The sequence below is a fragment of the Bos mutus genome, chromosome 8, assembly GCF_027580195.1.
Source record: "Bos mutus isolate GX-2022 chromosome 8, NWIPB_WYAK_1.1, whole genome shotgun sequence".
Classification (NCBI taxonomy): domain Eukaryota; kingdom Metazoa; phylum Chordata; class Mammalia; order Artiodactyla; family Bovidae; genus Bos; species Bos mutus.
The window spans coordinates 49853640-49868524 of NC_091624.1; the positions used below are offsets into that span (position 1 = coordinate 49853640).

The window sequence follows — 14885 nt, forward strand, 5'->3', positions numbered from 1 at the left end:
TGTATTGATCATTTAAGGAGGCTTTCTTATCTCTCCTTGCTATTCTTTGGAACTCTGCATTCAGATGGGTTATCTTTTCTCCTTTGCCTTTTTCTTCTCCTCTTTTCTCAGCTATTTGTAAGGCCTCCCCAGACAACCATTTTGCCTTTTTGTATTTCTTTTTCTTGAGTCCTCCAAGAATCTTTTACCAAATCCAAATCGTGATATTTACCCCTTTAAGAACTTTATAGTTCTAGCTCTTAAATTTAGGTTTGCTCCATTTTGAATTAAGTTTTGTATATGATGTAAGGTAAGGATCTAAACTGGTTCTTCTGCATGTGGATATTTTATTTTCCTCGAACCATTTGCTAAAAACAGTTTTCCACATTCCAGGTTCCCTTTGTTGAACTTCAACATCTGTTGACAATCATATGACCATAGATATACGGTTCATTTCCGGACTCTCAGTCTATTTCATGGTCTGTATGTCTATCTTTATGCCAGTGATGTGTTGTTTGATTACTACTGCTTTGTTGTAAAACTAAAAATCAGGCAGTGTGTCTCCTAACTTTGTTCACTCCATCCAATATTGTTTTGGCTATTAGTTGCAACTCCAAATGAATTTTAGGATCAGCTTTTCCATTTCTGCAACAAAGATTTATTGCAATTTTATAAGAACTGAATTGGATATATAGAGTGCTGTATTTTATCATAAGTCCTCTAATCCATAAATATGGGATATCTTTTCATTTATTTATAATTTCTTTAGCCTTTATTTCAAGAAATATTTTGTTTTTTTCAGAGTATGAGTCTAGTGTATCTCCTGATTAAATATATTTTAAAGTATTTTATTATTTTTAATGCTCTTGCAAACAGAATAATTTTCCTCCGGTGGCTCATTTCTATAGACTTTTAACAATTTTTCATTTCTATAGTTGTACTGAATGGCAGTTGATATATGAATGTTAATCTGTTTATAGACTTATAACAATTTTTCATTTCTGTAGTTGTATTGAATGGCAGTTGATACATGAATGTTAATCTGTATCCTGTAACATTGCTGAACTCATTTATTAGCTTTACAGTTCCTTTTTGCTTCTGTTTTTTATTCCTTCAGAATTTATGCATATGAAATCACGACATCTACAAGTAGAAACGCTTTTACTTTAGCTAGTATAATCTTGAAGATTTTCACATCTGTTTTCATAAGAGATATTTGTCTGTAGTTCTATTTGCTTCGGAAGTTTTCGGCTGCTTGCCTATCAACATTAAGCCGACCTCACAGAACGAGACAGAAAACATTTCCTTCTCTTCCATTTTTTAGGGAGAGTTTGAAAAGAATGTGTTTTCATACTTGAAAACGTTTTGCAGAATTCAGTCATGAAGCCATCTGGTTTGGGGCTTGTCTTTGTTGCAATTTTGTGTTTGTTTTCTAAAGAATTCAATTTCTTTGCTCGTTATAGGTCTATCAGTAATTCCTGCTTCTTGAGTCAACTTTGTTTGTGTCTTTGTAGGAATTTATCCATTTCGTGTAGGTTATCCAGTTTGTTGGAGTACAGATATTCACAACATACTTTTATAATCATTTTTATTCCTGTAGAGTTAGTAGTATTATTCAACTTTCATTTCTGTTTTCAATAATTTGGTCTATTCTCTTTTTCTCTTAGTAATTCCAGCTTAAAAGTTTGTCAATCTTGTTGATCTCACAGAATCCATTTTTGGGCTGGTTCACTTTCTCTATTGTTTTCCTGTTCTTTATTTTGTGTCTCTATGATCTTACATTTATTCATATTATTACCTTGTTGTTCAGGTTTAGTTTGCTCTTCATTTTCTAGTCCTCAAGGTGTAAAGTTAGGTTATTGTTCGGGGCTCTTTCTTCTCTTTAATGTAGACATTTACAGCTATAAATTTTTCTGTGAGCATTGTTTTTTCTGCATGTCATAAGTTTTGGTGTGTTCATATTCATTTTCATTTGATTCAAGATATTTTCAGTATCCCTTGTTTTCAACTTTTACCCACTGGGCGTTTAATGGTGTATTGTTTAATTTCCACATATTTGTTATCCCCCCCAGTTTCCTCCTGTTGTTGATATCTAGTTTGATTCTGTTGTGGTCAAAAATGACAATTTTCATGATTTTAATTTTTAAAAGTTTACTAAGACAAAGGTCCATCTAGTCAAAGCTATGGTTTTTCCAGTAGTCATGTATGGATGTGAGAGTTGGACTATAAAGAAAGCTGAATGCCAAAGAATTGATGCTTTTGAACTGTGGTGTTGGAGAAGACTCTTGAGAGTCCCTTGGACTGCAAGGAAATCCAACCAGTCCATCCTAAAGGAGATCAGTCCTGAGTGTTCATTGGAAGGACTGATGCTGAAGCTGAGACTCCAATACTTTGGCCACCTGATGGGAAGAATTGACTCATTTGAAAAGACCCTCGTGCTGGGAAAGATTGAGGGCAGGAGGACAAGGAGATGACAGAGGATGAGATGGCTGGATGGCATCACTGACTCAATGGACATAAGTTTGAGTAAGCTCCAGGAGTTGGTGATGGACAGGGAGGCCTAGCGTTCTGTGGTCCATGGGGTCGCAAAGAGTCAGACGTGCTCAGCCTTATTTATGGTCCAATTCTCAGAAACATACACAATTACTGGAAAAACCATAGCTTTTACCATATGGACCTTTGTCAGCAAAGTGAGGTCTCTGCTTCTTAATATGCTGTCTAGGTTTGTCATAGCTTTTCTTCCAAGGAGCAAGCCCTTGAGGAGCTCACAAACCATTCCAGGGTAGAGGCTGGGAGACAGTTGTAGAAAGAGCTGCAGGAGAGGCCTGGACCACATGCTGGCAAGACTTTGCCTTCTTAGGTGTGCTGGGTCCCTGGAGTAGTGACTGCACATAGCAAGTACTTGGTCAGCACCAGCTGGGTGCACATCAGGAGCACTGGCTGTGAGGGCAGCATGAACTCCCATTTAGGAAAAATGAGACTCATGCTAGAGGCAGAGCTGGGACCAAAACCCCCTGCTCCTGACCTTCTGTTTAGTGGCCACTTGACCATGATGCCAGGGTTGATTTCAGTATCGAATTCATGGCTGTAAGATTCATTCATCATGGCCTCACTACTTAAGTCAAGATCCTACAGTGTTACAGTAGGTACTTGGTAATGGTGAATGAAACCTGAGGTCTCTTTCTTTGTGGAGCAGAGTATAATGAGAGGTAGGCAGACATTAACCATATCACCACAAAGTGTAACATCACCCACAACAATGACTGATATTTTTTTGAGTTTAGGATGTGTCAGGCACTAGCTTAGGAGTGTTTGTATATATAAACTCATTTTATCCTCAAAGTAATTTTTGGTGTTATGGGTATTACTCCCTTTTTATACGTAAAGAAAGTACAGAATGGTGAGGTAATTTAGTCAATGTCACACAGCTAGAAAGTGATGTGGGGATCCCAATACTCTTGAGCTCCAGTTTTCTTAGTTTCAAAAAGCAAAATGACAAAACTTGGTTGCAGAGAGTAAGTTAAAAGAGATAAATCTGGAAGATACATTGAGCAACAGGACTGGGTTCACAGTACATGCTCAATAATGAAGACTGAGTTTCAAAGGCTCACTCTGTGGGTGAATCCTCCTGGCACTTGCACAGGCTTCATAGAGTGACGGTTCCCAGGTTAGCAGAGACTTTATGATTGGCATGAAGAATTTGGGTAAGTATTCAGCCCTCCGCACAAAGAGAAATGTCCTGGCATCTGGGCTTTCTTGGATGGCCTAACCAGTCCCCAACACCTTCCTCAAAGCTGCCCAGGGCTTTCTTGTTCCCACATCTTTGCTTTTGCTGTCCCCCAGTTTAAATGCCTTGGGGCTTCTCTGATGGCTCAGTGGTAAAGAATCCACCTGCCAATGCAAGAGATGCAAGAGTTACAGGTTCGATCCCTGGGTCAGGAAGATTCCCTGGAGGAGGAAATGGCAACCCACTCCAGTATTTTTGCCCAGGAAATCTCATGGACAGAGGAGCCTGGCAGGCTACAGTCCATGGGATAGCAAAGAGTCAGACCCAACTAAATGATTAAACAACGACAACAAACTTAAATGCAGATCTCATCTCTGCCTCTTCAGACGGGTGGCTTTCTCAGGGGATCCCCTGTGTGTCAGAGAGAATCTACACAACTTATTTGTGACCAGGGCACATGTCAGTTCTGATCTGTTCCCCACCTGAGTGGCTGTGGGAGAGAGCTCAGTGTGTACCTGCTCACCCACCAGACTGGAGGCTGGGGTCAAGGGCTCCTTGTCTCCCACCACCATACAATCTAGAAATGAGGAAACAACAAGGACCCTGTTGGATTAAGGCCATACTTCGTCCCAGAGAAGAAAGGCATCAAACAGTTAAACTCTCCTGATACAAACTTTTATACCACCTTTGTCAGTGACATGAAGTTCTGCCCAGTGTGTCTCAACATAGAACTCCCCAAGGCTGCCTTCTAACCAGGGATAGTGGACATCATTATTGGGTAAAGTTTGTTCAACAGAAATTCTCTTTTGTTGTTGATCTTTTTCCCAAGGGAGTGAATTAGACCTGAGACATCACTGTTCAGCCCCAAGTGCCACCCCACGAATGGCCGGTGTGCAATGGACAGTGGCCATGCAGCCTATTCCACTGCAGGGGACAGCTGCTGAGTAGCCTGGGCCTTCTCGGGGGAAGTTGTCCTGGAACAACCTTGCAGCAGTGTGGAAGGTCAGTGTCAGCTCTCCGAGCACGTCAACAGAATCTGGGTAAACTCCTGGGAGCCAAGACCTGGCCTGGATTTTCTGAGTCTGACCAGTTCCGGGTTGTTGATCAGGGTCTGCAGCAGGAGCCACCTTGTCCTGGACCTCGCTGAGAGACGAGGACCTAGAACAGAATCAGAGCCGGTACAATGGAGGAGAGGGCAGCTTGTCTCTGTCCTGCTCAGAGGCCACAGGGAAAGCTGCCCAGAAGGAGTGAGGTGTGGAGGAAGGAGCCGGACCAGGATTCCTGGGGACATGAGGGTGGCTGGAGGGATAAGAGTTTGTTCCACAGATCTGGATATCTGCAATGTTGGGATCAGCAATGAAAACAGTCCAGATCAGTGCTGAGTGTCCACAGGCAGAACATGGCTAACTGGAGGGCTTCCCAGGGGAAGGCAGAGCAGAATGATACAGGTGGTAGCCAAGAGAGAGCTTGTGGTAAGGAATGGGGTAGTTTAAGCAAAACTGCACACCATCTTGGAGGGCATCTGGCTTGCAGCATGAGTTATGGAGGAGTCTCAGACAAATGGCTGATTGAAGGACTTAGGTAGCAGAGTTCATTTCCAGAAACAATGGAGAAGCTGAATTAGCAGGAACAAGGCCTCGGAGTCCCACAGCCAGACTGACTGGGGTGAAGACTTCTAACCTCCTGGGTAGAAGGGCTCCCAGGGCACAGAAAGTGGAGGAAGAGGGTCAGAGAAGGAGGAACATGGGACATCTCAGGGATCCCAGGGAAGACTGAAGGCACTTGTTTCCTGGTGTGCAACCCCAGTATAGATTCAAACAGGAGACTTACCTGCTGACTGATTTAGGTACCAGTATTTGATGGTCTGCTGTAGCCTCCTCTCCCTGTGGCTGGTGATCAGGATATGGCAAAAGCTGACGAGCACGGGGTTGGTGTGATAATGATCTACGTAGAGCATGCCAATCCATGCACTGAACCCTGAAATCCAGAAGGGAAGTCAGACCATGCAATGTATATTCCTGGATGACTAGGTTTTGCTTCTTATGACATAACTGCAGCAACACTTTGTTCCCAAATGGTGTCTGTGTCTTTGCTGTGAATCCAGAAAATGAGGTATAAAGAGCTGGAAAGGTTCTTAGAGATCATACCCTAACCTGTTCATTTTATGGAAATTTGAAGTTCACAGTGACAGGAGCCTCTATGGCTTATACGGAGAAGCCAGCTGCCATTGCACGAATCAATGAGTGAATGAAAAGACACAGTCCAGAAATAGGACAAAAACTGCTTTTTCTCCACAAAAAATGGTTTGATTTTGGAGCAAAATGAACAGACCATTTTTTTAACTAAGAAAGCTTGCAACTAACACCACAAGTAATTCTGAGATATGTTTTCTCAAAAATTTCAGAGCCATGCATTCACAAATTACCTTGTAAGTGTTTTGATAGAATTGCACTATCCCTTACTGCTCTTCATTATACCTCAAAGATCTGTTAAATATGCAATCTGACCATTGGGCTGAAAAGTTTTGTTTTGTTTTTTTTTCTATTCAGCATTATAGCCCCCGTGGGAAGATAAGCTCTAAGTACAAGAGAAGAGAATGCCTTATGACCCAGCAATCCCACTGCTGGGCATACACACTGAGGAAACCAGAATTGAAAGAGACACGTGTACCCCAATGTTCATCGCAGCACTGTTTATAATAGCCAGGACATGGAAGCAACCTAGATGTCCATCAGCAGATGAATGGATAAGAAAGCTGTGGTACATATACACAATGGAGTATTACTCAGCCATTAAAAAGAATACATTTGAATCAGTTCTAATGAGGTGGATGAAACTGGAGCCTAATATACAGAGTGAAGTAAGCCAGAAAGAAAAACACCAATACAGTATACTAACGCATATATATGGAATTTAGAAAGATGGTAACATAATCCTGTATACGAGACAGCAAAAGAGATACTGATGTATAGAAGAGTCTTCTGGACTCTGTGGGAGAGAGAGAGGGTGGGATGATTTGGGAGAATGGCATTGAAATACGTATAATATCATATATGAAATGAGTCGCCAGTCCAGGTTCAATGCACGATACTGGATGCTTGGGGCTGGTGCACTGGGACGACCCAGAGGGATGGTATGGGGAGGGAGGAGGGAGGAGGGTTCAGGATGGGGAACACGTATATACCTGTGGCAGATTCATTTCAATATTTGGCAAAACCAATACAATATTGTAAAGTTTAAAAATAAAATAAAATTTAAAAAAAAAAAAAAAAGAGAAGAGAATGAACTGCGGGCCTCTGGTACCCGACTTGCAGGCAGCTTCCACAAAGGTGCGAGAGCAGCGCTCCCCAGACGCACGGCTACATACCCATGTCTGCTCTCTCGTAGCCACTCTGCAGGATGGTCCTGTCGATGCGGGCGATCAGCCACGTGCCCAGGACACAGCTGATGAAAAGCCTGGAGAGGCAGGCACCCAGGCCCAGCAGCACGTTGTAGAAGAACAGAAAGTAGTTGAAGTTGTGGAACGCTCTCCTGCGAAGGGAAACAGGCAGAGGGGAAGCACCCTTCAGTATGAGAAGGTGGCTAGGCAGGTGGGCTCAGGGGCCCTCCCAGACCTGTGGTCAAATATTATCTCTCCCACCTCCTAGCTGTGCGACCTCATGCTGTTAGTGGAGGAAGCTGACTGTCCCCACTTCACAGCTGGTGTGAAGACCAGCTCAGAAACAGTGGCGAGGACGTTGAGCACCAGGCAGGCTGAATGTGAGTGGGGACTGTAAACCCCACGTGGCTACCCCTGGGTCCATGGTTACAGCAGAGGGTGTGGCTTTCTCATATCTGTTGCAACAGTGACCTGTCCCCAGCTAGAACTGCTCCAAGTCCTCCAGATAAAATTTTTCAAGTTAATCACATGGTTCCTGTTGCCTATGGGATGAAGCCCAAATATTGCATATGAATTTTGAGGTCCTCTCTGAGAGGGACTTTTCTGGTATTGCCACTTTGTGCTCGCTTCCTGTCCCTCACCATCCAGCATATTGGATTTTCACTCTTCTCCCAACACATCCTGCCCTCTCATGGCTTCCTGCCTGCATCCGTACAGTGGGGGCTGCAACCACACCATCTGCTCATCTCTGCCTGTAGGAATCCTACCATCCTACCTACTTTAGCTCAAACATCCCACCTGCAGCTGAAAGAACGCCCCTGCCTCTCCGCCCCTCCCTTCCTCTCCTCTTTGCTTTCTCTTGTAATGCTTTCACACCATCTGGACTCTACTGTCCCTAAATGTCTGTGTCTGTCAACTCCAGTGGACCATGAGCAGATCACAGGCAGATCGTGAGGAGTATTTCATTATCCTCAGTGCCCATGTTGCTTCCTCCATGATGAACAGCTTTGAATGAATGAACTAGAAAGGATTACCATGGGACAGGCACTACTGCTCTAAGTTCATATTTTAATACCTTTCATCCTTGGAACACCTCTCTGAGATATGCAAACTTATTTGTAAAGTGAGGAAGTAGAGGTTCATAGATGTTCAGTAAGGTCACATAGCTCATAAGGGGTGGAGCCAAATGGCTCCAGGCAGTCTGGTTCCTGGCAGTTTGGTCCCAGTTCTAAACCACTGCCCCTCGCCCTCTCAGAATGTATAGTGCACCCAGGAACCTGCCAAGGGTGAAGAGAAAGGAGCGAGACTGCTGAGGCCAGAGCCCTACGATGCCCCACTACTTTCTCTGCTCTCACCTGTTGTTGAGAGCCAGGGGCTTCTGCTTGTCATCTGTCCCCATCTTTGGTTGCAGGAAGAAGCTGGTGGCAATCCATACCTGCAGGACCATGAGACCCAGGACGATGGATACGGTGAGGCTAAAACACAAGGCGAGACCATGCTGAGGTGGCCTTGACCACTCTTCCCAAACTCTTTTGGAATGCCCAGTGATACAGAGGAAAGACATGTTGACTGCCTGCCAGACCAACAGTAGCTTGAACTCTGTCCTTTATGCCTACAGAGAATTTTGTCTACTATGCAGATGAGAAAAATGAGGCTTACAAAGGGGAGATGACTTTCTCAAAGCTGCGTCATCAGGCCTTCTGGCTCCAGACCAGAACTCCAGGACTAAATCAGGTCCTTTTGTTGAGGGGTAGCAGTGGGCTGAGTGGTTTAGCAGCATAGGAAATCAAAGAAAGGAATGGGATTTTCAGAAGAGCTCATGAAGGCCATGGAAGAGTGGACAGGGCAGGCTCTGCCCCAGATTCGTAGGAGGCTCTAGGTGAGCCTGGAACCAAGGAGTTCAGAGTAGCAAGGCCCCCAGAGGGCACACACCCTGTTTGCATCTCTCCCCAGCACCAGCATGGGTTGATGGTTGAATGAGGTTTTGGTTTCAGATTGTCCAGCTCCCCATCCTGCCTCCTCCCCTCCTGGGACAAATTGCTCAGCCTCTCTGTGCCTCTGTTCCTCATCTGAAAAAGGGAGCTAATGTAAGTCCCAACCTCAGAAGGTCCTCAAGAGAAAAGTTGCAAAGTGAATTTTCAGTAATGTCAGCATTTGCTTACTTTCCATATGGGTAAACTAAGGCTTGGAGAGGCAGTTTACAAGTCACACAGTTGATCTAAAGCCTAAACTCAGATTCCCTCTCTCTTTCCACTATACTGTCCTTTCTCTCACTTCATCTGCCTGAACCTCAGTCTTCCCAGCAATACAATGGACACACATATACCTCCCACAGACACAATTGTGAGGACCCAGCTGAACAGTGCAAGTGGAAACATTTTATAAACTGTGAGTCTCCCATCACAGTGACAGCATGGGTCCAGGGACTGGTGAGAGCCCAGCAGGAAGGGGCATTTCGAACAGCAGCTCGGAGGGCCCAGCAGCTCCCAGGCCCTGGGCAATGTCAGGAAGCCCACCCAGCACTTACATCCCGATGCCTAGGCCTCGGAGCATCTCCAGCGCCTGATGGTGGATGACAGGAAGCACCAGGCTGTACATGATCGCCAGGCCACACAGGCTCTGCATCACATGGATGATGAGGTAGCCTGTGGGCCAAGGGAGCCGGTGGTCACTAACGGCCCTTCAGCATCCAGTCACACAAGTCCCTCCCTCCAGCCCCGCCCCCAGCCTCCTCCCTCCAAAGGTCCTGGCGCTCTTGCTTATGCTGTTTCTCCTGCCTGGCACGACCACCAACCTTCTGCTCACTCTGCCAGGTCAGTTCAAATGTCAACTCCATTAGGAAGGCTTGGCACCCTGGCCTAGGTGTGGATAGTCACTTCCTCCTCTGGGTCACCACCACCCTTAGCGTACACACCCCATGGGCACAGGACAGGTGGTAATGATGACCAATATGAATGTGTGCTTCTCACTCCTTCCTGACCTTCCTGTAGGTCCCTTGAGGAAGAGCTGGGGCTGCTTCTGCCCCATGTCCCTCCTCCCTGACCACAGCCGGGACTCTGCAGGTGCTCAGGGAAAGTGTGTCAAATTGAATGGGTCATGTAATGGCACTTACCCCACAGAATATAGGCTATCTGCCAGCCAGAGTACCTTGCAATGGCCACCTGAGATTTAGATAGAACAAAAGATCTGAGAGGGGAGACACCTTGATGACCTCTAACACATATCCAGCATCCCTGTCTCATTTGAGGGTCACCCACCAAGCTACCAAGGCAGGTGTCATGATTGTCCTCATTTTACACATGAGGCCAGATGGGGACAGTGGCTGTCCCAAGTCACCCAGCAGCAGAACATACTAAAATTGAGGGCTCTGGACCCCCGCCCCCTGCCCCAGCCCAGGGCTCTTCCTTCCCCAGCACGCCAACCCTGTCTGAGGTGCAGGACAGCAGGCTGTGGCCTGGGAGCAGAGAGAGACTGCTGTGGACTTACCACACTCTCAGATGAGGAAGGATTATGAAACTTCAGAGGAAGAAAGTGTTTATCCCCTGCCCACAACCTCTTGATGTGCTTTCTAGAGAGAGAGAGAGGGAAATTAGTAATGCTTATGACCCGGGCTCCTTACGCACTTAGAGCTCAACAGATGTAAACAGAAAGGCCTATGGAGGGAGATGGCAGGAAGCTCAGCTCCCCTGTATTGACCATAGCTCTTGAGATGATTCTAATCAGTCGTGAAATCTTTTTAAAATACTTTTTAAAAGTTGAGATACAGTTGACTATAACATGACATCTTTTATCTTTTAGGTGTACAATATAATTGATATTTGTACATATTATGAAATGATGATAATGTCTTGTTAACATCTGTCACTGCACACAGTTACAAAAAGTTTTTCCTTGTGATGAGAACTTTTAATCTACTCTCTCAGCAACTTTCAAATATTCACTGTTTGTAAACTATAGTCAAAGGTTCAAGGCAGGCCTTGGATGGAGAGCTGGGGCCTCTTTGTGCCAGGAGAGTCTTCACTTAGATGCCATCTGCAAGAGACTCACCCTTTGGGCAGCCAGATGGGGAGGATGTAAAGACAGGATGCTCTGGAGGGGTAAGAATTGGCCCTGGGCTTCCAGTGAGTGAGTGTGTGACTGTGAATTAGAGACTGAGACAGACAGTGAGAGAGAGAGGCAGAGACAAAGGCAGAGAAATGGAGAGAAAGAGAAGCAATAGATACCCAAATTCAACTTCTATCAGCATGCAAATGCTGACTCCATACTAAAGGCCATCCCCTCCTCCTGCACTGCTATTCTTGAGACTGATGCACCTGGTCCCCTTGACCCAACCTCCTGTGGGGTCCCCTTGAGCCAAATTCACCTGCTGGGAACCCACTGTGGTTAGTCCTGGAGAGCAGGGCAGGTCTGACACCCAGCAGAGACACGAAGTGTACAAGAAATGATAAGGTTAGAAGAGGCCAGAAGACATGGTCATATGCTAACAGACTGGCCAAAGAACTGCGGTGCTGGAGAAGACTTTTGAGAGTCCCTTGGACAGCAAAGAAATCAAACCAGTCAATCCTAAAGGAAATCAACCCTGAATATTCATTGGAAGAACTGATGCTGAAGCTGAAGCTCCAGTACTTTGGCCACCTGATGCAAAGAGCTGACTCACTGGAAAAGACACTGATGCTGGGAAAGATTGAGGGAAGGAGGAGAAGGGGCCAACAGAGGATGAGATGGTTGGATAGCATCACCGACTCAATGGACATAAATTTGAGCAAACTCCAGGAGATGGTAATGGACAGGGAAGCCTGGCGAGCTGCAGTCCTTGGAGTTGCAAAGGGTTGGACACGACTTTGCAACTAAATAACAACAAAGTTTTTTTATTGAGTCTTGCCTGCTCAGCAGTGAACATGGCAATGAAAGTATTGCTTAGGGTTTTGCTGAAGACCAAAAGAAAACTCTAATCACAATGTCAAATTGATAGAGGAAGCTCAAATCAAATGCTATTTTGTTTGTTTTTGTTTTTTACCAATAGATGTGGTTGTCCCCAAACCCTGTATACACTGCAGTTCCCAATTTGGGAATGACTGACACTGCTTGGGAATTCTGAGAAAAAAAAATCTGTCAGCCGATTTCCTGCTTGAAGACACACAAATGCCTCCCAGAACCCCCTTACCTGTAACAAGCCAAGATGTGGAACAGGTAGCTCACACATGTGAGGGAGGCAGGCAAAATGGTCACCACCCAGACTTCTGAAATAGAAAAGGTGACACAAGCAACCTCAGAAGATGAACCAGAAATAATTTTTAAAATGCAGAAAGTCACAACAGAAAAGTTTGGGCAAAATATATTGTATTTCCTTTAATATACCTCTTGGGCAAATAAAGTTCTGCTTATTTCTGTTTCATTTTAGCTATATGCCTTCAATATCCTTTATTTCCTGTGTGTTTATAAACTTTTCCTTTGGTATTAATATTTTCTGTCTGCAATGCATAATAGAAGCAGAAAATTATAGAATGTACGCATAGTAGGTAGCCTCCAGCCTTGTAAAACATCATTTATACCTGACCTTCTAATAACCACTTTTGGGGGAGGGGGTTATCCACCCCCAGTTCACAGCCACCATGTGCAATGGTAACTGGAATTAAGGTCTTGACTATTCCATTCATCCACCTTTTAGTAAGTTTCTAATATTTCGTATCCAACTTGCTTTCAGAATGACTCTGGGTGCTTGTGAGAGAGGGATGGAGAAAGACAGAAGGAAGTAAAAGCTTCTGTACAAGCGGATTCTCAGTAGCTGCAGAAAAAGCATTTGAAAGAATCCAATACCTCTTTATAATTAAAATCACTGAATGAACTAGAAATGGAAGGGCATTTCCTCAATTGGATAAAAAGCATCTGTAAAACCCCCACAGCTGACATCATACTTAATTGGTGAAAAACTGCTTTCCCCTTAGGTTCAAGAATGAGAAAATCAGTGTCTGCTCTTGCCAATTATATCCAACGTTGTACTGAAGGGTCTAGTCAGGGCAATTAGGCAAGAAAATGCAGCTAGACTGCAAAAGAAGAAATAAAACTATCTCTATTCACCAATGACATGTTCTTAGGTATAGAAAATCCTAGGGAAGAAGCAAACAAAAGTAAAATGATTAATAAATGAGCTTGTAAGTTTGTAAGACATAAGACCAATATATAAAAATCAATTCATCGCTGTACCTAGCAATGTGTAATCTGAAAATGAAGTAAGAATTGCATTTGAAATAGTATCACAAAGAATAAAATACTTAAGAATAAATTTAATAAAAGAAGTGTACAACTTGTACACTGAAAACTATAAAAGATTATTGAAATTAAAGACCTAAATTAATGGAAAAAACATATCACTTTTATGTATAGGATATTCTATGTGAACATACAATACTCCTAAATTGACTGACAAATTCAAACCAACTGCCCAAAACTTCCAAAGCCATTTCTATTTAAATTGACAAGCTAATCCTAAAATTCATATAAAAAAAAAGGGACCCAGAATAGGCCATACAGCCTTGAAAAAGAAGAACAAAATTGCATGACTCATATTTCTTGATTTCAATCTTACTATAAATCTACAGTAGTAAGACTGTGATATTTCTGTAAAGATAGACAAATAGATGAATGGAATAAACAGAATCCGTAAGTAAATCCCCATTGTCAATAAATTTTCAACAGGTATGAAAAGCATTAATTGTCTTGACAATTTAATGGGGAAGAAATATGCCTTCAATAAATATGTGTCCCTCCACCCAAAAGGATTCATGTGTTGAAACTCTAACCCACAATGTGATGGTATTTGGAGATGGAGTCTTTGGGAGGTGATTAGATTGTGAGGGTGGAACCCTCATGATGGAATTAGTGCCCTTAAAAGAAGAGACATGAGGGAGTTTGCTTCCTCTCCCTATTCTCCATCCAGTATGTGAGTACACAAAGAGAAGGTGGCCATCTGCAAGTCAGGAAGCAGCTCTCCCAAGACACCAGATCTGCTAGCACCTTCGACTTTCCAGTCTCCAGAACTGTGAGAAATAAATGTTGGTTGTTTATACCACATAGTCGATGGTAACTTGTTACAGTAACCAGAACTAAGCAGAAATTAAATTTGAATGATATGAGTAAACTTTTCATAAAATAATAAGGTCAAAACTTACTATTTTATCTTTTCCAAAGTGAAAAATATATGATGATTTTAGTTGTTTCCACTGACACCAAAAAAAGATAAGCTATTTAAGATGAGAACATTCTCAAGGCATGGTCAATGCAGCCCCAAGTAAGTTGTAATAAAATGGCCTGTGTCTGGACCCCTTTCTCCTTCAAGTCAATCCAGGGAGGCATACAGTAAGTGAAACACAGATAATATGAAGACTAGCAGCAGTAGTTACTGTAGGTGTGCACCCACCACCAGTCACAAGTCCCTCCCCGTTCCATATAGAAGTGGCAGGAACAAAGGTGGAATATGGTTTTACCTTTGGTGATGTTAATCAGCTCTTTCACCTGCAGGAGGACTGGGCTCCCTGTCTGGTTCATGGAGGTGATGTAGCTCTCCAATTCACCTTCAAACACATCCAGCTCATCTCTCACATACACGAACACGCAGAACTCAATGACAATGAACTGAGGACAGAGAGTAAGTGTTTCAAGGTCTCACCTGAGTCCTGCTCATTAAATGAATAACATAGGGGGTCATTCTTTGGTTTTGAGGTCAAAAGTCTTTGAAGCTCAAAACTCAACTGAAATAGACTCTGGACACTTGCTTTACTGATGTGAATGGGATTGTGACTC

General features: G+C 43.7%; 1 protein-coding gene across 1 annotated transcript in view; it reads right to left on the minus strand.

Moving 5' to 3' along the window:
- Positions 1 to 4382: 4382 nt before the first annotated feature.
- The window catches only part of LOC102286694 (stimulated by retinoic acid gene 6 protein-like), a 60553-nt gene continuing 50050 nt past the window's right edge, over positions 4383 to 14885 (minus strand). Inside the window, exons 10-18 of the mRNA XM_070374929.1 lie at positions 14570 to 14717; positions 12250 to 12325; positions 10572 to 10653; positions 10198 to 10246; positions 9613 to 9730; positions 8441 to 8560; positions 7074 to 7237; positions 5537 to 5683; positions 4383 to 4864 (exon numbers count right to left, since the gene is read on the minus strand). Coding sequence (XP_070231030.1) covers positions 4716 to 4864; positions 5537 to 5683; positions 7074 to 7237; positions 8441 to 8560; positions 9613 to 9730; positions 10198 to 10246; positions 10572 to 10653; positions 12250 to 12325; positions 14570 to 14717 — 1053 coding nt within the window. The 3' untranslated portion in view covers positions 4383 to 4715. The remainder of the gene's footprint in view (positions 4865 to 5536; positions 5684 to 7073; positions 7238 to 8440; positions 8561 to 9612; positions 9731 to 10197; positions 10247 to 10571; positions 10654 to 12249; positions 12326 to 14569; positions 14718 to 14885) is intronic.